At 38.6% G+C, this 23032-nt stretch overlaps 1 protein-coding gene across 1 annotated transcript in view; it reads left to right on the top strand.

The window, feature by feature from the left end:
- The window catches only part of NLRP14 (NLR family pyrin domain containing 14), a 30138-nt gene extending 10501 nt beyond the window's left edge, over positions 1–19637 (top strand). Inside the window, exons 5-11 of the mRNA XM_040989021.1 lie at positions 3193–3360; positions 8235–8405; positions 9108–9278; positions 10464–10634; positions 14580–14750; positions 18237–18407; positions 19481–19637. Coding sequence (XP_040844955.1) covers positions 3193–3360; positions 8235–8405; positions 9108–9278; positions 10464–10634; positions 14580–14750; positions 18237–18407; positions 19481–19637 — 1180 coding nt within the window. The remainder of the gene's footprint in view (positions 1–3192; positions 3361–8234; positions 8406–9107; positions 9279–10463; positions 10635–14579; positions 14751–18236; positions 18408–19480) is intronic.
- The last annotated feature ends 3395 nt before the right edge of the window (positions 19638–23032 follow it).

The raw sequence follows: 23032 nt of genomic DNA, 5'->3' as shown, positions 1-23032 counted from the left end.
TTTTTTCTGTATTGCTTTGTTAGACTTGCTAAAAGTTTGTCTATTTTGTCTATCTTGTCAAAAAATAGTTTTTCATTTTGTTCTGTATTTTTCATTTAATTTCATTTGTTTCTGCTTTGATCCTTTTTATTTCTTATTTGCTGCTGAATCTGGATTGGTTTTCTTTGGTTTGTTCTTGTTTTCTTAAGGCCTAAAGATGCATCCCAAGGTAATTTATTTGATACTTTTAAGAAAAATATAAGCACTTAATACTTTCGGTGTTCCTCCAACTGCTGCTTTTGCTCTATCGCACAAGTTGTGCTACGTCTGCGTTTATTTCAAGAAATTTTTCTATTTACTTCTTAATTTCTTCAGTGACACATTGCTTATTCAGTGGTATGTTTTAATTTCCATGGATTTACAAAAGTCCTATTATTCTTGTGTGAGAATATATATTATAATTCACTTTTTTTTAAGTGGCTAATTTTGATTTGCCTCCCAGTAAATGATTAATCCTAGATTGTTCCAGAGACAATTCTGTAGCAGTTGGGTGAAATGTTTTGTAAATGTGTTTTGAGTCCATTTGCTTGTTAATGTTGTTCAACTGTGACATATATTTTGACATTCTGTCTGGATGAATGAACTGTATTGGAATGTTTCTCTTTGATCTAATATTTGCTGGATGTGTGCATGTATGTGGTGTTCTTGAATTGGATGCATGTATGTTTATGATTATTATGTCTTCTTGATGAATCTGTTCTTTCATCAACACATGAATATCCTTGTCTTTTTTTTTATCTTTTACAGTGTATTAGCTAACATCTGTTTCATCTGACTATCTAGGTACTCCTGCTCAGTTTTGGTTTCCATTTTCCTGGTGTATCTATCTCTAGCTCTTCATCTTCAGTATTTATGTGTCTTTATTTGTGCAGTGAGTTTCTTTTTTTTTTTTTAAGTGAGCCAGTTATTTTCATTTAATTTTATTGCTTTGTTGAAAATAAATTTTGTTTAAATTTATAAATTTAAAATGAGAAATCACAGTAATTCAACAATTGTAAATTTAGTGTCTTAGGTTAGCTAAATATAATGTCAAATTTCTTTGAGAAAATGATTTTTTGTTGTGACTATAGCATTCTTTATGATTCACACATTCTTGGGAAGTCTTGGCTGTACAAGTCATGGCAATGTTTAAGCTCAACACACTTCTTTTCTGAAAGTAACTAACTTTGAAAATGCAAATGTATCTGACAGAAAATATGTCACTGAATTGTAATGTTCAAAGCTATCATAAAATACATGCCAATTACAGAGAACAATGTTTGATATTTCAGAAATATGAAGAATTTTTAACTAAGAAGTTGTACTATTTTATGAAAAAAAAAAAGAACTCACAGAAGTACTTAAACAATAAAGCATGATCAATATGACAAGTTAACAAAAGATCAGCCAAAAGCACAGAAAGGAAAATCACAGTAATACAGATTGAAACCATATCCAAATTTATTTTATTTTATTTATTTATTTTTTTCATATTCAACACTTTATTTGCTCAGTCTTCTTCTTGAATACATGCTCCTCGTGACTGATAAACCTGAAAGACTCATGTTAATGAAGCACTGGCCATGGAGGTTACTTCAGAACTTCATGGAAAATGGAACTCACAGATAAGGGAGATCACACACATGAGGATCTTGGTTCTTTTTTTAATCCATCCAATCAATCTAAACATTTTGACTTGAAAAGTTAATCCATTTACGTTCATGGTAGTACTAACTAACAGAGAAGTCTTTACATTTTATAACATGTCTTTGTCTCTTGGGCATATAATTGGTGGTTAATAGATGTGTACTCTTTGGAGAAATATTTTGCAACTTTTTAAAGTGATTGTTTACTTTCATAGTTCTCTCAGCAACATGTTTAAGTCCTAACTCCTCATCTTTGCTAACACTTGCTGTTCAGTCTTTACTTTTACTTTGATTCCAGATACTCTCTATTACTTTTTTAAATTACTTGTTTCTGTATCTTTTTCTTGTACACAGGCTCTTTGCAGAGCTGGAACTGACTAATTTCCATTGCAATGAGTGCCCATCAATATTCCCAATGTTCAGTTGATGCTTAATATTATGAACAGAACTGAACAAATGATATCCTTGTTTCCAAGGCACAGAAAATAGATGGGCTTTTGAAGGGACAGAATGTTCCAAAGAAAGCATTTTTAGTGATTACTTACCTTATATTTCAAGTAACTAGAACAGCTCTAGTTTCCCAGAAAAGTGAGGTAGTTGGGATTATATGTAATGTTTAAGAGTTCCTTAGACGTCGTGCCTATTATTCCTTCACTTAGTGTCATTAAACTGAATCCTAACAATACCAGCGTCTCCTTTTGAATTAGGCAACTTCCTCTTTTTTTAAAAATACTAGGTTGTTAGTGTGTGCCACCATTTTGCACTGTGGCCTTATTTGCTCAAGTCCCTTTTCCTTAGCAAATGAGATTGCTCATTTTACTGAATGTTACTGGTACACTTACTAGAAGAGGATAGTTGGTGCTCTCAATAGATTGATTTTGTTCGGTGTGCTTGACAGTGGCAGGCTGGAATAAGGAGAGAGCATGTGCTTAAGAGAAGTTTGAACAGTGAACAGTATGAACTGGGAATAGAGAGCTATCAGATACTATCAAATATCGACTGAGTTAGGAAATAAAGGATAGGATGGAATATTGAGTTAACTTCAGAATCTGCTTTGGACTGCTTCTATAACCTAACAAATTCTAGAAAATGATGTGGCATATTATGAAATAATGTTTTGCTAGTTGATGCTGTAAATTTTTCTTCAGGTTATCTAAATTGTCTAAATATTGTGATTTAATGATACAGTCTCAGTACCTGGAACAGGCCTAGTAACTATGACTAGCCTCTGCTGGGATTAAGAGCCTAAGGCTCCTTTGTTAGCAACTTGTTTCCCCGTTTAGCTCAAAATAAATTGGACGATCCATTGTCAGTCTATAAATGGAAAGCCGAAGACGAAACCCAATTGTTTATGTAAGCAGCATCCTGAAACTCAGACTTAAGACCTGACTTCCAATATGAGAAACCCAGAGTAAGATAAGTAGAATAATGAAATATAATATAAAGCATTAGATACAGAATAAAGGAATTATTTTAACCAGAGACAGAAATGATCTTGTAATCTCTCCTGCATATTTTTCTGTTGAAGGTTGAAATCTGTCTCCTTCCCTGATGGTTGTCAGGGTATCTCAAAATTTCTGACTCAAAGTCAGAATTTGACACACCTGGATTTGACAGGCAGTGAAATAGGGGATAATGGAATGAAGTCCCTATGTGAAGCTCTGAAACACCCAAATTGTAAAATAAAGAATCTGAGGTAAGTCTTCAGGTTTTTTGGTTTTGGGTTTTTTGGTGTTTGTTTGTTTATTTGTTTGTTTTTATCCATATTCTAACATCCTGAACTTGGTGTGCAATGAGCTAGCTTACACCCGCTTTTGGGACATATCCCAAATGAGCAGAATAAAGATAATATGCTTCTGAGAGGCCTTCTCGTTCCTTCCATACCCTCACTGAAGACTTCACTGTGGAGAACTGAGTCTCCAGCTTTTGAAGCAGTGGAGAAGAGGAACGAGGGGATGAAAGCAGACCTGGAATTTACAGACAGTGTATCATTTGTTATACTTCACGGTAGAAATACTTCATTATATCTTTGGGCTGTCACAGAAAAGAATGCACTAATGGTAACTAAGGTGTAGTACTGGAGCAAATTCAGTTTTGTTTGAATTTTGATAACAAATATAACCAGGCAAGGAGGTTGAGAGTAACATGACTTCTGTCAATTGTTGGCATCATGGCTAACATCACATACTACTGATCTTAGTGTTGTGCTTCCAGCTGATTTTCTGAGATTAGCAATATTATTTCATTTTCACATTTTAGACAGCTTTTATGACATACCTTATTTGCAAATGAAATGCAGGTGTGCCTGAAAACAAAAACAATGATTGTAGGTTTTAAGCTTAAATTTTTTTTCTAATTCCCAGATTCTATTCAGGGAAGCCATGACTTGACATTGATATGAAGGGCCAATTTTAGGGAAGCATTTTAGAGAATCAGATTATGGCTAGTTTTAGGAAAAACAAGTGAAATCCGAAAGAAGTTCTTTTTTGAAAACATGAATTCTGTTACTATTGACAATTGTTTAAGTCTAACCAGCTTTTATAAGTTTGATTTCCCTTGTTTATACTAGGTCTAGAAAGTTAGATAATTCTTGAACATGGATTGAGTTCAGGAATCAGCAGACCAGGTGGGATCAGATGTTTTGGGACACTATAACCATCTATAATCTGAATCCTAAGGTAGAAGTACATCACTGGTTCCTATAACTGAAATATTTTAGTGAAAAACAGCTGTTAAGTAGGGAGTAAGGAAAGCAATGTTTAAAAGAAAAATTCTTTGAAAAGCAGTTACAAGGAGACAGGCGAGAGCTTCCAGCCATTAGTTCACTCCACAAACAGACAAGACTGGGCCAGACCAAATGAGAATCTTCTCATCTCCCATGTGTGGTAGGGGCTCAAGCACTTGGGTCATCTGCTGCTGCATTACCTGGGTGCATTAACAGGGAGCTGGATCAGGAGTGGAGCAATGGGTAATTACATAGCCACCCATATGGTTACAGACTTTAAAAATCAATTAGTAGAGCTATTTCCATCATAGCTTTTGTAACATTATTAATTACAGTAAATATTAGGGTTTTTTTTTACTGTACTAGGTTTTCTTTTGTATATTAGATATATGTATATTAGATTTTCTTTTGAAAGAGTTAGAGACAGAGATTTTCCATCCGCTGGTCCACTCCTCGGATGGCCACAGCAGCTGGAGCTGAGCTAATCTGAAGCCAGGAGACAGGATCTAGGACCTTCCTCTGGGTCTCCCAAATGGGTGAGTCATCCTTCACTGCTCTCTGACACAAGCAGGGAGCTACAATGGAAGTGGAGCACCTAAGACTTGAACCAGTGCCATATAATGCCAGAGCCACAGGCAGAGCCCTAACTTGTTATACCCAAGAGTGTAATATTATACAGTAGGGAGACTGAAAAAAAGTTTGATTCTCCCAGGGTAAAGAACTCTTGTCATTTATTACAGTTGTTTATAATCATGAAGTATATAATTAGCCAAGATAAATATGAACAGACCTTTTGGGTAAGTAACTACTTTAAAAATACAAGTTCTGCTCCCTAGGCAGCATTCAGCAGAGGCCGTTTGAATCGAAAGCTAACCACCAGTCATTTTCAATTGAAAACAGTTTTTGTGTTTACTGATAAACCTTAAAATATGTATCTGCATAGCTTCATAGACAAAAATAGTATAGGACATAATATGAAAAGCCCTAATCTGAAAATTCCAAATGTTCTAAAATGTGAAACTTTTGACGTGCTGATGTGATATCACAAGAAAAATTTTGCATCTACTTCATGTGATAAGTCAGTCAGAGCTTCACAACTAAATATTTAAAGTCACTTTTAGGCCAAGTATATAAAGTATATATGAAAAGTAAATGAATGTCTTGCTTAGAACTGGTTCCTTTGCCAAGATATTCCATTATCTCATATGCAAATATTCTAGAAACCAAGAAAGTCCAAAATGAGAAACACATCCATTCAGAAGCATTTTGGATAAGGAATATTCACCTGCATTGATTTTACTATCTTAATTAGATATGTTTATGTTTATTTGAAAGACAGACTTGCAGAGAAAAGGAAAGACCTTCCATCTACTAGTTTACTCCCCAAATGGCCACAACAGGAAGAACTGAGCTATTCTGAATCAGGAGTTTATTCTGGAACTCTCACATGGATGCAGAAGCCCAAGCACTTGGGCCATCCTCTGCTGCTTTCCCAGCTCATAAGCATGGAGCTGGATCTGAAGTGAAGTAGTCAGAACTAGAACTGGCAACCGTGTTGGGATGCTGGCAATGAAGTCAGAAGTATTGGCCTGTGAGCCACCATGCAAGCCCCCTATTATCAATTAGAATAAAGCAAATCACTAACAAATTTATCAGTAATAATGTAATTTGTTTTGTTTGGTAACTAACTTCTCTGGAAACATTTAAGATAAACAGATTTCCAGCTAATTTTTAAAAATTACATTATTCCAAGGTTAAAATCAATAAATAACTATAACTATATTTATCAAGTATAGCATAACCACTGTCTGCAACAAAACAATAATGTCTCAAAATTGGATTCAGATTGTATGAAAATTTGTAGTATTCGCTTGTAAGATGTGAAGTTTCCAGGGCCCAGCACAATAGCCTAGTGACTAAAACCTCTCCTTGCATGCTGTGAATCCTCGCTGTTTCACTTCCCATGCAACTCCCTGCTAGTGGCATGGGAAAGTAGTAGAGGATGGCCTAAAGTCTTGGGTTCCTGCACCCACATGAGACCACTGGAAAAAGCTCCTGGCTTCAGATAGGCTCAGCTCCAGACATTGTGACCATTTGGGGAGGGAACCAGTGGATGGAAGATCTTTCTCTCTGTCCATCTCTCTGTATGTCTTCCTTTCCAGTACAAATAAATACATTAAAAAAAAATTCCAAAAAATAAAGATGCTGGTCTAAATTTAGTTGGCTCATTGTAAGTATATATCCATATCTACATTTACATGCTTTGAAATGTTAATATAAGCAATAATCATATAACCTATCTAGAGAAATTCAAAAGATTCAGAAATTCATTCATTCACTCTTGTTAGAGAAAACAGGGCCTTATGTGATCCTAAAATCTGTCTTTTTGCTTTACTCTGTGATAAAATCGAGAAGTCATGCAGCTATCTTTTCAATCTCACATTATTATAGGGCCAATTTCTCTAATGAGCCTGTTTGATTTACAACCCAGCCGGCCCAGGAAGACTGTCCTAATGCAGAAGCTCTTTAGCAAACTATTGCTTTATCACCTGTGGTGTATTCACCCTGAATGTTAGGGAACAAGACAGCTTCTGCAACCATGGTGCTTCAGCAATTTCTCTCAATTTCTAGCTCATGTTAGAAAAAATAATCCAATGCTCAAGATAAATTGTGAAATTATTGGACCACCTGGAAATTTCACAGCAGGCATTTTCAGAAGAGAAAATCCCATTTGCTTTGCTGTTCTGAGCCACTGGCAAGCTCACCCCTGGGAGCAGCAGTTCCTCCTCATGGAGGAATGTCAGTTTGCTCAGGTGATGGCAGTTTCTTGAACTTAGTCTGCTGGCAGCACAGGAGAACTTACCCCTTGGAACTCGGCTCATAAACAAAGCTCTAGCATCTTACATTAGATAAGGTTCTACTCTAGACCTGTTCTCAAACCAAGAACTTATTCTAGGTAGATCCAGTGCAAGTTGCTTCCTCCAAGTTGGCTGCATGTGTAGGACCATCATAAGGACTTATACACAACGATGGCTGGTTAGAGTCACAGCCAGGAATCTGTATGGGCAACAATAGGAATAACAGTTTATGTACAGGGATTTCTAGCCGAGGGCCTAATTTTAATGACATTTTTGAGAATTACATAAGTTTCCCAGAAGGACCTAAATGTAACATATAAGCTAATCTGTCTCTATTTTGCTGGCTCATATTTTGGAGCCATAATCCTCAACTCTCAGCTGCCTTATTGGCTTAAAAGCCAGTGACTAATGTTCTATTATGAGACAAAACTTCCAAACTCCAAAAGAATGGAAAATAGGACTTACATCTCTCTTTTTTTTTAATGTAACAGTGCCTTTAGTCTTTTTTCAGAATTGACAAATGTCTTTTCACTATATCTATAATACTAAGAAATCGGGATAGGACTGGTGCTGTAGCATGGCAGATATAGTCATCTTCTGTGGCACCAGTATTCCCTCCTGGCACTGGTTCAAGTCCTGGCTGGTCCACATCTAATTCAGCATCCTTCTAATGCACCTGGGAACGTAGCTAAAAGTGGCTCAGTTGCTTGGGCTCCTAAACCCAAGTGGGAGACCCAGAAGAAATTCCTGGCTCTGGACCAGCCCACTCTGGCTATTTGGGGATTGAGTCAGCAGATGAATGAATATGTCTTTCTCTTTCTCTCTCTCTCTCCCCCCCCCCACCAACCCTCCCTTCTCTCCCCACTTCCCTCCTTTCTTCCCTCCCTTCCCTACAGTAGATCAGCTGGTTTTTCAGGAAGGTCCAGTGACTGGGTGGTGGTGGTTCTTTTCTGAGGAATGATCTTTTCTGTACATTGTTTTTCCCAGGTTAGAATGTTGCGACCTAACTACAGTTTGTTGCCTGAATCTATCCAAGGCTCTCATCAGTAACCAGAAACTGATAATGCTGAATCTGTCAACCAATAATTTGTTAGATGATGGAGTGAAGCTTTTGTGTGAGGCCTTAAGACATCCAAAGTGTCATCTAGAGAGACTGTCGTAAGTTGTTTTGTTCAGTTCTGTATAGCTTACTTAGGAACTGGGGAAGACTGCCTGGGTCTTGACCCGCATGTGCTCTAATTCTGTGTGACTCCCAAATGTATGCCTCTGGTCTCCCTTCATTTCCCTTCCTCTTTTACTTGGCTTTTGTAATTTGCATAATAGTAAGAGGCTTAAACTTTGTTGCTGTTGTTTGCTTTTAAATTAAAACTAACTTAATGGGAATACAGTCAATGGCTATAAACAATTGAATGGATTAAAAATAACCTGCACCACCTGCTTATAGCAGCACTGATCACAGTAACCAAAGTTTGTAACCAACCAATGTACCTCTCAGAAGATGAATGGGCTAAGAAAATGTATTATTGTGTATATCTATACAATAAAATTTGATTCTGCTAAAATAAGAATGAAATTCTACAATTTGCAGCTAAATGGACTCAACTGAAAGACATATTTCTTGCCTAGGCATCTCTCCTCTTCTGTGTTTTAGACCTTGTCTACAGTGGCCATGAAATTTATAGTTCAAGTAAATCTGCTGAGGTTGGCTCCTTAGTATTGGTTTATTTATAGGTATATTATTTTATTATATTATCTATAAGTATATTATATAAAGTTTGGGGTACCAGCTAATGTCTCCAGGAAAAAGAGAATATGAAGTTAAGGGAATTGACAGATCCCTCACATGTGTTTCTCTTTCAGCTTAGAAAGCTGTGGCCTCACAGAAGTTGGTTGTGAGGATCTTTCTTTGGCTATTGTCAGCAATCAAAACCTGACGCATCTATGTTTGGCAGATAATATAATAGGAGATGGTGGAGTAAAGTTTATAAGTGATGTCTTGGCACACCCACAGTGTACTCTACAAAGCCTTGTGTAAGTGATGACTAGTTTTCATTTTTCTGGTATGTTGTAGAAGTGTATTTAAAGTGAGAACATGTTAGGAACATACTCTGTCACTTGCTTCTTCCCTATCACCATCAATGATAATGAAGAAAATGATACTAGTAACAACCATTCAAACACAAATATGGCTTCCATTAAATGGCTGGATCTCAGTGGAATCAATGTTCATTTTTATCAGATAATTTCTTTTTTTTAAAGATTTATTTATTTTTATTACAAAGTCAGATATACAGAGAGAAGGAGAGAGAGGAAGATCTTCTATCCGGTGATTCACTCCCCAAGTGAGCACAACGGCCGGTACTGCACCAATCCAAAGCCAGGAACCAGGAACCCTCCTCCAGGTCTCCCACATGGGTGCAGGGACCCAAGGCTTTGGGCCGTCCTCCACTGCTTTCCCAGGCCACAAGCAAGAAGCTGGATGGGAAGTGAAGCTGCCAGGATTAGAACCGGCACCCATATGGTATCCCGGGGCATGTTCAAGGCCAGGACTTTAGTTTCTAGGCCACTCAGCCGGGCCCTCAGATTTTTTAAATACAAACCAAAATTTTTGTCAGATGTGGTTAAATTACCTTCCATAATAAGTTATTTATATTCCCCGCAGTTAAAGGTCCTGCATTTTAGAAACCTCATTAAATTGATTAAATATGTTTTAAGATAATTAAAATTTTATTTTATAAAAAGTATGTCATTTTATACTCCATTTGGTTTAATTTTAATATTTACATGTTAAATTTTCCAAATTAGTTGTAAGCCTTAAACTTCTTCCTTCTCTTATTTAAGATCTGCTATATAAAAAATTACTGATATTTATTTTCCTTACTGATTGAAAATGCCGTTTTCATGAAGAGACTGCATGCTTTATTAGGATCATTGCTGTTGTGCCCCATCTAGCTCCTTAGCTATTCCATGCAGCTACATCCAAAAGATTCTGCTGTTTTTGCGCAATGTAAAAAAGTAACATTTTATGAAGGACTGGAATTCAGTTTGTAGCCTGAAGTGGGGTAAGCCTGCTTCCAAAGAGACTAGCAGTGATGGTGCATGATCTGAGGTGGGATGTTAGGTAGACAGGAAGTGAGAACCTGAAACCTTTTTACAGGTAGAGATCTCTGGGCGGTAGAGCAATGACTCCATCTCCTGACATTGTCTCCCTTATAGGCTCAACCTGTGCCATTTCACTTCAACTAGCAGCAGATATCTCTCTGCTTCTCTTATGCACAACAAAAGCCTGAGACATCTGGACCTGGGATTGAACAAACTGCAAGATGAAGGAGCAAAGCTTCTGTGTGATGTCTTTCGACGTCCAAGCTGCAATCTTGAGGCCGTGGGGTAGGTTTCCTTAGCCTTGACTTTTCTGGGACTCCAGCTATAGTGTTTGTGGGGATAGGGGAGATATGAAAAGAGAGACTGAGAACTAAGTATCTGTCCGAGAAAGGAATATTTATCTTCCATATATTTTTTCTCATTCTGCCCAAGACAAACTGGTGAAGTTTTTTACTCAGGTTTGAAGAAATACTGTATGGGGAAAGCACAGTTGCTAAACCACTGCTTCTGGCACCTGCATCCTGTGCTTCAGTGCCTGGGTTTGAATCCCAGCTCCACCTTGCATACCAATGTCATACTAATGTGTACCTTGGGAAGCAGCAGTTGATAACTTAAATACTTGAATCCTTGTCATCTGTGTGGGAAACTCAGAAAGAATTCTTCGCTCATGCTTAGTCCTGGCCCAGCCCTAGTTATTGTGGGCATTTTGAAAGTGAAACAGAAGACAGTAGATTTCATTTTATTTTATTCATTTATTCCCTCTACCTCTTTCCCTGTCTCCCTTCCTCCCTCCTTCCCTGAATCTATATATATATCTTTCATTGATTCTGTCCCCTCCCATATTTTTTTCAATCAGCAATTAAAAGCATTATTATATCCATTATAGTCAGCTTCCCTTGGGGAAGGAGGACAGAGGTATCAAACTGAATTGTGGTTATTTTATTATCCATGGTGACTCTACCCTGTGCTTTTATATCCACGAAGCTAGGATTACACTCTACTTATCTTTCACATTTATATGTATTATAATTAAGCCAAATCTCAGAAAGCAAGTAGGCTTTACAAATATCCTGAAATCCATTTTTTAAAAAAAGATTTATTTGAAAGCCAGATCCTCCATCTGCTGTTTCACTCCCCAATGGCTAAAACAGCTAGGCCTGAACAGATCAAAACAGGTGGTTCATCTGGTTTTCCATTATGAATGACAGGGTCCCAGCACTTGGGCTATCTTCTGCTTTTTCCTGACCATTAGCAGGGAGCTGGGTTGAAGTGCAGCAGCTTTATGTGCCACTGCCCCGCCTAAATAGCAACCTCTTATTCCTATTATGTCCCCTCATTGTGTATATGTAATTGTATAGTTGTGACTTTAGGGTTTCCTTTTCAGTGGTTATTCAGACACACATTTGAACTTATTTTGAGCTATCTTATTGGGCATTTTAATGATAGTATATTTAATATTTCATCTTGTACGTATTGTTGCTAGAATTAAGTTACACAAACGTGTTGCAGTAGTCTCAGCTTACTTGCCATCAGGGCCCCTATAAGACAAAGGCCTTGAATGAGTTAGTAAGCTTCTGACCTCTGAATTTTTAAACAATAGTTAAATTACTTAGTATACCCAGAAGTATTTTCTTTGAACTGACTGCTACTAATCACAAGACCAAACAAGTTTTGTAGTTGATTGTGACAATGTGCAAACACGAAGGTGACCTATTCCTCAAGGACAATAAGCAGCTATGTTTCCCTATGGAAATGTCTATGATGTGAAGTTCTGATTCTATGAAATTTCCTTGATTGTTCCCCATCTGGAAGACTAAGTTCTACTTAAAGGACATTACTAAATCCAGAGCCTCCATTTCAACTCAGAGATAAAATTTCTTTGTTATTTTATCTATATAAATGAAAAATGCTATATATTTTATGATACAGATCTAGGGGCAAAGATTCTTCCCACCCCATTATCCATCCTGCGTTCCTACCCTCCTTTCTCATTTGTCTTTTTAAAATTTCTACAATGACACACTTTCAGTTAAATTCATTATCATAGACTAAACCCTCCATTTGAAGAATTTGACTAATAGCAAGTAGAAGAAACCATTGTTCTTCAAGAGTATATAGACAAAGGCTATAAGCAAAAATCAAATCCAAAATGTTGTTTTCACTAACACATAACATTTTTGTACTCTGTATGAGTTACAGAAGATCAAGGGGATACATATATGTTTTGATATGCTCTGCTGTTATCCTCGTCACGTTCAGAATGTTTTCATTTCCCTTTTATTTCTCTCATGGGAATTCTTTAGCTACATGATAAAAAGTAAAATTTCTAAGTGACCTAACTATTCAAGGTGTTTGCTCAGCTCACCTTATTTCCTTAGCATTGCTGTAAACATTAAGAAAAATTTGTGCTTTCTTACCTATCTTCATAGCTTCTGTGTAATTTTACCATTCTTTCAAGCATAATACAAGGTAAATACTGAAGACACTATATGGCACAAATGTAAGTCTACAGATTTCTAAAACACATGCTGTCGATTGAGAGAAAATAAATATGCAGCCAATTACAGTATAATCCCTATATTATAAGGATGTGGGAAAAATTCCAAAGAGTGGGGCTGCATAATAGAGACTAAAGGAGTTCACGTTTGAAGGATGATGAGGGTGAACAAACAATAGAAGGAGAATAGCGGCAGATGAGTCATACCTGGAGAGAAATCATGTGTATGTCAAAAGAATATGGTGGAGACAATGTATGGAAAGAGAAAGATTGAGGCAGCATTGTCAATATGCCTTGAATGCCAAGGGAACAACCTGAAAGAAAATCTTTTGAGAGACAAGACTGAGCCAGATGCCTAGGATGGTTTATTTATTTTTTTTTTATTTCAGAACTATTGTAAAAATGGAAAGAGTAGGTATCTATGGAGTCCTACATAAAGTTCATATTCATTTTAAAAAATACATATTTATTCAAAAGTCAGAACTACAGGGAGATCTTTCATCTGCTGGTTCACTCCCCAAATAGCTGCTACCAGCCAAGGCAGGGCTAGGCCAAAGCCAGGAGCTTCATCTTTGTCTCCAATGAAGATGCAGGTGCCCGAATATTTTGTCCATCCTCTACTGCTTTCTTATTTATTATCAGTTCATTATCAGGGATCAGGATCAGAACTGGAGCAGCCAGGACTTAAACTGGCATCCTTGTGAAGTTTCTCATCTCACATAATAAATAGGGACCTTAAATTTCTCTCAAGGGGCTGGAAATGTGGCATAGTAGGTAAAGCTGCTACCTATGATACTGGCATCCCACATGGGTACCATTTCTAGTCCCTGTTGATCCATGTCCTATCCAGCTTTCCCATGCACCTGGGAAAGCAGTGGAAGATGGCCCAAGTCCTTTGGTTCTGCACCTACATGGCAGACATGGATGAAGCTCTGGCTTCTACCTGGTATAGCCGTGACTATACCACGTTATTTGGGGCATGAACAAGCAGATGGATGGTGGATCTCTGTCTACTGGCCCCCTGAATGCTACCTTTCAGATAAATAAACAAAAATAAAAGTTTGGAGAGTATTAACTGGGAAACGTGACCATCTAAGTTATTTGAGGAATTAATAGAAAGCAGTGACTAACATGACCATAATTGTTTTAAGACAGGGGCTAAGGTTTCCTAGGCAGTAATGATATCCATTGAATTAAAATCTTTTTTATTAGATATATTAGCTTCTAATATAAAAGTGTATGACCTATTCCTTAACCATATAAACAATAGTACATTTCTGAAATTGGAAATAAAAATTCCATCTAGGATAGGTATTTGGGTTAATGGTTACAAGGTCTGAAACTCCTATCAAAGTGCTTAAGTCTGACTCCAGGCTTCAACCCACAGCCAGCTTCCTGCTAAAGTGGACCTAAAGGAGCAGCAGTAATGGCTCAAATTGTACAAGACATGGATTAAATTCCCAGATGCCAGCTCTAGCCTAACCCAGCTCCAATCTCCGTAGGCATCTGGCCATGAACCAGCTAAGAGAGGGTAGTCTGTGTCCCTGTCCCTCTGCTTTGTTAAAAAAAAAAAAAAACTCATTTGTTTCTAGTGGTAATGTCGTATCTGCTCAGGTGTGCACTGAATGGTGGATTTGCTGAGTCAGAAGAGTTGAACCACCTGGGCATCTCTTGCGAGAGGAAGCTGATGCCCATGACTTGATGGACTTAACGTTTCTCTGTGTGTCCTGTAGGTTGGCGGCCTGTGGTCTCACCAGTGCTTGTTGTCTGGATCTGGCTTCTGCCATTTCGAACAACCCAAACATTGGGAGCCTGGAACTTGGTTACAACGACTTACAGGATAGCGGAGTGAAAATTCTGTGTGTCGCTTTGAGACAGCAAAAGTGTAACATTCAGAAGCTTGGGTGAGTTCATGTTTTCCATCAGAAAAATGATACCTATTGATGGATAGTATAACTAAAGTATTATATAGAGACAGAATAAAATTAAATAGTAAATAATATTGACTTATTATATCAGCCTTGTTTAGGGGCTGAACCTAACTTTGTCATATTTCATATACATTAATTGATCTATTTTTCAATACATTATATGAATACATAGTCATCCTTGCTCACACTAAAGACTTTTCATTTCCTTGTACATATACAAATTTTTGTATCAAAATTATGTTCACAAAATGAGGGGTGGGTTTTTTTTTTTGGTTTCCTAAAACTGTTTCTTCATTAAGATTTGTAAAATCTGTTAAGTTTCTTTTTTTTTAAAGATTTATTTATTTATTTATTGGAAAGTCAGATATACAGAGAGGAGGAGAGACAGAGAGGAAGAACTTCCGTCCGATGATTCACTCCCCAAGTGAGCGCAACGGCCGATGCTGTGCCGATCTGAAGCCAGGATCCAGGAACTTCTTCCAGGTATCCCACACGGGTGCAGGGACCCAAGGCTTTGGGCCATCCTCGACTGCTTTCCCAGGCTGCAAGCAGGGAGCTGGAAGGGAAGTGGAGCTGCCAGGATTAGAACCGGCGCCCATATGGGATCCCGGGGCATGTTCAAGGTCAGGACCTTAGCTGCTAGGCCACGCAGCCGGGCCCAAAATCTGTTAAGTTTCTTAAAAATTTTAGGTTTTCTCTTATTGGGTAGTTTTGGTAAGTAATATTGTATCTGTTCATATAATTAGAACATACTGGCAAGGACCTAATATTTTATTATCTGCTTAGCTGTTGAATCATTTGTAGTGATGTTTCATTTCTCTTGATGTTGGCAATGTGGATCTTTTCTCATTTTTTTTCCTCAAGGAACATGACATTAATCATCTATGTAGTTTATAAAATTTTTCTGATTTTATTTCTTGTACTTAGGGATTTTTTTTTAAGATTTTATTTTTATTGGAAAGTCAGATACACAGGGAGGAGAGACAGAGAGGAAGATCTTCCATCTGATGTTTCACTGCCCAAGTGACCACAATGGCCGGAGCTGAGCTGATCTGAAGCCAGGAGCTAGGAGCCTCCTCCAGGTCTCCCACACGGGTGCAGCTTTGGGCCGTCCTCGACTGCTTTCCCAGGCCACAAGCAGGGAGCTGGATGGGAAGTGAAGCCACCGGGATTAGAACCAGTGCCTGTATGGGATCCCAGTGCATGCAAGGCAAGGACTTTTGCCACTAGGTACCGCTCTGGGCTCCTTAGGTTTGTTTTGACATTGTTTTTATGAAATCTTTTTCAATGCTTAGATCATGCCTATCACCATTCTTTCCCAACATAGTTACTCTCGTTTCCCTCCAATTCACATCCTACAAGTTTTACTATTTATGCATTTTATTTTCAGTCTAAATACTTTAAGAATTTCTTTCCTTAATTCCTACTAATTTCCTTAATTTTCTTATTTTCCACTTCCCTGGGTCGTTTTATGACTTACCCTTTGGGCTTGGCACAGTAGCCTAGCAGATAAAGTCCTAGCCTTGTATGTGCCAGGATCCCATATGAGTGCAGGTTCCAACCCTGGTAGCCCTGCTTCCCATCCAGTTCCCTGCTTGTGGCCTGGAAAAGCAGTTGAGGATGGCCCAGAGCATTGGGACCCTGTGCCCATGCATGGGAGACCTGGAGGGAGCTCCTGGTCCCCTGGCTTTGGATCAGCTCAGCTCCAGCCGTTGTGGCTACTTGGGGAGTGAATCATCAGACAGAAGATCTTCCTATCTGTCCTCCCTCATCTCTGTATATCTGACTTTACAATAAATATAAGTAAATCTTTTTTTAAAAAAATTACCCCTTAATTCTAAAACTAAGAGGGCATTCTTGTTTTTTGGAATATTTAATTTCTAGCCTTATGCCTGAGAACATGCTGTGTATAATTTTAGTCTTTGAAATTTGATGACATTTGCTTAATGGTCCCATATTTGTGTATGTTCCACAGTGTACTTGAACATGAAAAGTTGTTGGTGGCAATATTCTATTTCAGTTGGCTGTTAAGTTTTTTAGTCAAATTATGTTAGTGGTAAATTTGCAAAATAATTACTGTGAAAAAGTGTAAAATGTTATAATTCTAGATTTCTGTCTGGTAATTTAGTTTTTGTTTTTTATATTTGAGACTATTAATGACTGAAATTTTTAAATATTTTGATACATTCCTCATCACTATCTTATGTGAATCCTAATTTTGGACAATATTTATATACCTTGTGTCTTAACTGGTGAGTTTTTTTTTTTTTCATCTGTATAGGAGCAAATTGAACATTGTTTTGTATGCTTAGTTACCTGTATAGTTACATAACCATTCAGTGACTTGAGAAATACAAGGCAAGAAGTACACATTTGAGAAATATCAGAAGCAGAAGACCGAGTTTAGCAGGCTTATTCCTGTATTCTGTTGTTGGCTTTGTCAAGGGCCCTTGATTGGCTGGTTGATTTTGCTTATTTGCTTTGTCCATTTCCTTCTTGAGTACAGAAAATTGACTACCTTTCAAAAGTATGTGATGTTTTTGGTATATGCATTTTTATTGGCATACACACCATTGTGCTAGATAACTTCATTACATTCATTTTTTCAAATACTCAACACCACTACTTACAAGAGGGAAAAGTACAGTTAGATGAAGATCCTTAGTAGATTTAGGGCAGGTTTGGTGATTTGTGAAAATAAATTAATTACTTTGTTCCTGTGAGTATTTTGTGTCTGTTTTTGTTTTGGCTTGTAGCAAAAAGCTACTTAAAAAAGAAGAAATATTCTAATTCAGGACATAATGAAAGAGAAATGGTCAGTTACTTTATCATATATGCCCATTTTTACTTAAGCTTTTAAGAGAAAACTCAGAAAAAATGGTCCCTTATGCTTTCCTTTCCTAAGTACCATATACAGCTACTAGAATGCTAGCTGAAATGAGAAATTCCTTATTGCCTTGCTTATATTCATTCCAAAAAAGACCATAACTCCATTCAGCTAAGTTTTCAATTAGACACTGGGATTGTTCCAGAGGCTACACGTGCGTGTGTGTGTATGTATGTGTGCGTTGTCTGTTTGTTTCTATAAGAATTTATTTAGAATGACTCAGTCTTTGTCTACAATACTGTTTATCCACACCCAAATTTTATTGTAAAAATTTTTAATCTAGTTACATTTTGATGTTACAGAATTCAACTGCTTTATAGCATATTGTAGTGTGCTTGTATATTTATATTGAACCAGTATCAACTTGTAATTCATTTATTATTTGGGGAAGGAGATGTTCTGCCTGTAAATACCTAGTGACACTGAATATTATGCATACCTGTAGTCCTCAAATTTATCCTAACGATGCTCATTTTCTGAATGTCTCTGAAATTTGTCTCCATTCCAAACAGTGTGCTTGTTCTCTGTAATGCAGCAGAATCAGAGCTCTCGCTTGTCTCTGTTCCCCATAGGCTGGAGTGCTGTGGTTTGACCGCTCTGTCTTGTGAAGCTCTTGTCTCTACTCTTATTGGCAACCAGAATCTGAAAATAATGAATCTGACTCAGAATGTTTTAGGGTATGAAGGGATTAAGAAGTTAAGTGAAGTCTTGAGGTCTGCAATATGTAAACTACAAGTTCTTGGGTAAGTTTTCATTAGCTTCTGAGAGGGAAAATTTCCTGTTAGGAGGAGGTATGAACAGCCACTCATTTATTACAGGCCACAGAACCAACTGAATTATGGATTGTTTAGTTATTTCCTGGCACTTGTTTTTCTCTCATAATACACTGAATTTTGACAGACATGATATAGCATAGTTTCATGAGTTAAACATTCTGGTGCCACATTATCTGAGTTTTTGAATTCTGGCACTACAACTTAGTAAATGTATTTTAGTATATATATATTTTATAAGTTATTATACACATTCAGAATCATGTGTGGTTTTAACAAATTGTATGTTTTTAGAGTTTACTTATTTTTATTTATTTGAAAGTTAGAAATCCATCATTTACCAGGTCACCCCTCAGATGCATGCAACAGTGAAGCCTGAGTCAGGCAGAAACCAGGATCTCCATCCAGGTATCCCCCATGAGTGACAGGAACCCAACTGCTTGAACCATCACCTGGTGCCTCTTGGATGCTTTAGCAGGAAGCTGGATCACAGATGAGGCAGGACACAATCCCAGGCACTACACTTTAGGATGCAGGCATCCCAAGCAGTAGCTTAACCCATTGTACCACCATACCTGCTCCCTAAATGTTGAATTTAGGCTAGTTTCCTAATCTCTGTGATTTGATTTTTTTTATCTGATATAAAAAATGAAAAAAATCTATATACAGGACTTTTGTGACAATCATTCAGTCAACATAGGACAAGTACTTAGAAGCTAGCAATAGTAGTGGAAACATGGAATGTGTTAGCTGTTACAACGTTAGTGTTTTGCTGGTGTTTGTACACACAGGTGCAAAAATACTCTTGTAGAATTTTTTCACATGTATCTTTCTCTCCTGTTTAAATTTCCCTCAGCTGTCCTAATTTATTTTCTTTCAGCTGTCCTATGTGGTCACTGTATCTGTTTGCAACTCCCTACGCATGGTAATACTCTTCTTTCACAGAATGATTTTTTGTTTGCCTCCTGACAACATTTTAAAAGGAGGTGGAGTGCTTTGGAAAAACTGAATGCAAGAAAATAGACGTCCCTTTGTCTTCCCAGGTTGTGCAAAGAGGTCTTTGATGAGGAAACTCAGAAGCTGCTGGAAGCTGTGACACTTAGAAATCCACGCTTAGTCATTCAGCCAAACTGTAAGGATCACAATGCAGATGTGTCCTGGTGGCAGTGCAGTGATCCCAGTGGAGAAGATGGGTCCTAGAAGCAATGTTTCTCATGAGAACAACCTGGCATTCATTTACAAAAGAATGAGAAAAGCTTCAGAGTAAAAGGATCCTTGGGGTCTTAGCCTTAGATACCCCAGGCCCAAAGTGGGCCTGCAGTGGCTCTGTGTTAAATACATGTTAATGACTCCACTGTAAGTCTGCTCTACTTCACAGGTGGAGAGGTTAGAATAAATTGAAAAACATGAAGCTCTCTGAAAAGTGTAACATTTTTTAATTTAATACAGAGCTTCAGGACTTAGCTAAGAGCCTAGAAATGAGGCTTCAGGTTGGGAGTGCCTTGTTTTCTGCTCCATTCCCATGCCTTAGCTTAGATCCCAGCCTTGCTAACTCTGGCTCATTTTATTAGAATGCTTCTCCATGTGTGATCCTGTGATGGTCAGTGTCAAAATAGCCTGGCTGTCTGTATTAAAATGTAGATTACTTAGTATACAAGGTACAGTGAAGCCAAACATATAGGTGAGGGTCTTTAGGATCTAGCATTTTAGTGTCCTTGATAATTGTTCAGGTGCATTAATATTTGAGAATTAATAGTGTTATTAGAAATGGGAACCTAATTTAAGTTGAAAAATTTTTGTTGTCTCTCTTGTGGGAAAAAAAAGGATTAAAATTAAGGACTATTGGGGGTTAGAGCTAAACACAGATTCTTCCGTTTGATAAAATCATAGCACAATAAATCTTGTGAAACACTGCTTTTGCTTATTCATTGTTGTATAACTATCCCACATTTAGTGGTTTGGTGTTTTTAGAATTGAAAGAATTTGGCTAAATGTTCCTTAAACATCACACAGTATCCCTTGGGGGCTCCTTGATGCTCAGCTGGCAGCCAGCTTGCTGAGGAGGTGCCACCTGGCAAGGACGGCTGAAAGGCTCTGTGCAGCCGTTCCCTTCTCCCTCAACCTTAAGGCCTCTCCATTTGGCCTCTTCAGCAGGGAACATGGACTTCTGGGGTGGGAAGCTCAAGGATTGAAAGGGTCAAGTGGAAATTGCTGGTTGTCTAGAAAGCTACACCTGAATTGGCCCGAAGTCAATTCTGTCATTGTCCATGAGCAAAAATATTGTAGGTCAGCCCAAGTTCAAGGCCAGTTCCTGATGGCAGCAATATTAAAAACGTGTGACTTTCTTTAGTCCACTACACACAATCAATTTTTCTCTCCCAGTCTACAGGAAACAAAAAAGCCTTTTAACTGGTTCTAAAGGGAAACATACACATTTAATGTCTCGTGTAGTCAACACTGAATGCTTCTGGCCATCAGAAATGGGAACCCACTGCTAAGCTGAAAATTTTCCTGCATGCAGTTTTGAGCATTAGATAGGTGTCCTGGTGTCCTGTAATCCAGTTGACATGTGATGCTGTCTACTGGAGGACATGTGGTCCCATAGGACTGCCCTGACTCCAGGTACCTGTCCTGTGTGACTTGTGCTACTGTCCAACCCACCACAAATCAGGATTACTACGACCACCTCCTAGGGTTAAGTTTTGGCTAGGATGGCCCATGCCAGTCAGGGAAATGCTGAATAATGAAACTTACGTGGGTGACATTAGAGTTGAACCAAGTTCTTCTTACTCAAAAAGCTAAGTAAGGTAGCTCTTTCCAATGTCACTGTCCCCTCTCACTTCTTAAATCCAGGACTTTGACCTTTGTAAGGCTCCTCTGCACACACTGTCCCCACTCCAAAAGCAGCCTTTGCACTTTCCCTTTTAAAAATAATGCTGCTTGGCCCGAGGTGTGGTAGCCTAGAAGCTAAAGTCCTCGCCTTGAATGTGCCAGGATCCCATAAGGGTGCCAGTTCTAATCCTGGCGGCCCCGCTTCCTATCCAGCTTCCTGGTTGTGGCCTAGGAATATAGTTGAGGACAACCCAAAGCCTTGGGACCATGCACCTGCATGGGAGAACTGGCAGAAATTCCTGGCTCCTGGCTTCAGATTGTCGCAGCGCTGGCCGTTATGGTCGCTTGGGGAGTGAATCATTGGCTGGAAGATCTTCCTTTCTGTCTCTCCTCTTCTCTGTATATCTGACTTTGTAATAAAAATAAATTTTAAAAAATGCAGCTTAAATACCATATTCCTCCCCACAGAGGTTAAAGCAGTAGGTTTTATACTCCAGCATCACCTCCTGTTCCTAACAAGCACCATGGTATCCCATTTTCTTTTACTCTTTCCTCCTACTGTCACAGAGATCTAATTATTTCCTGTTATCATTTATCACAGTATAAGTTCACAGGGGTGTTTACATTATTTGCATTTTCAGGCTACAAAGTAGTGTCTTGTAGATTTGGGGCTCCCATTAAATAAGGAACAAATAAATGGAAGCACAAATACAGTACTCTGGAATAGCTAACCAGCTGCCTAGCAATTTTGAAGTGGGTGATCCCGTTACAAGCTGCCTGTGAACCCACTCTGGAGACTTCCGAATTGCAGTCTCCACACCAAGAGTCCCAGGAATATATTGTGGGGTGACCATAGTTTCTAGCTGACTCTTTAGATACATTGTCTTAATTGGGCACAGCTGTGGTCTTTGGGTATCGGGGGTCCTCCCGTCCCGCGGAAGAAATCACCCGACACTTGAGAGAGTCTCCAAGGCGCTTTTATTCTGCTCCTCCGTCCCGTCGTGACCGTTGTCCGTTGACCGTTATGACCGTTATATCCGTTACGCTCCAGCCCCTCCCCCGCCAAGCCCCCCGCTTAACTGTCAAACTTGACCAATCAACTTAAAGAGAACCAAGGCACACCAATCAGGGCAAAGGGCCAATCACAGGGCAGGAAATGGTCAGTGCCCCCAACAGCTCCCCCTTCTTGTTTTATTAAGCAAGGGACCGTGCCTGTCTTAGGTGTTCCGAGTTCAGGCTCCCCTTACCCATCATGGGCTAACCACGTGGCTAGGAACGTGGCACCTGTCTTAGGTTGGTGAAGCCATATCGGATACTTACCCGTCTCTGGCTACCGGTCCAGCATGCCTAGCCAGACTTTTAGGGATTATCTGTTGTGAAGGGCAAGCACAGCTTGCACTAGCAGCTGCTGTTACTGCTGCTGACGCTGTGCTCAAGGATGAAGCATCCACAGACCCCAAAGAATGATATAAGGCCCATGGCTACTATACCAGCCCATTGGTGTGCAAAGGAAAGATCCTTTAGTATGCAATTTGTCCATTGCTTTACTATGGCAATCTCTACTTTTGTCGTATGGACCAGCTTCCACTAGGGGATAGCGTAGCGGATAATTCTCTGGACAAATTCAGTGCTCGGGAACCATTGGTGACAATAGAGGGAGTGACACACATTCCAGGTAGACTAAGCACACAGGAGGTCCCCATATGATGGAAATAAGTTGTGGAATGCGTACCAGCACCACAGTGCCAGAGCCATTCCAACAC

Source organism: Ochotona curzoniae, unplaced genomic scaffold (genome assembly GCF_017591425.1).
Source record: "Ochotona curzoniae isolate NIBS_2020 unplaced genomic scaffold, NIBS_Ocur_1.0 contig_517, whole genome shotgun sequence".
NCBI classification, from domain to species: Eukaryota; Metazoa; Chordata; class Mammalia; order Lagomorpha; family Ochotonidae; genus Ochotona; species Ochotona curzoniae.
The sequence above is the reverse complement of the archived record's forward strand: the minus strand, read 5'-3'. Positions and strand labels throughout refer to the sequence as shown.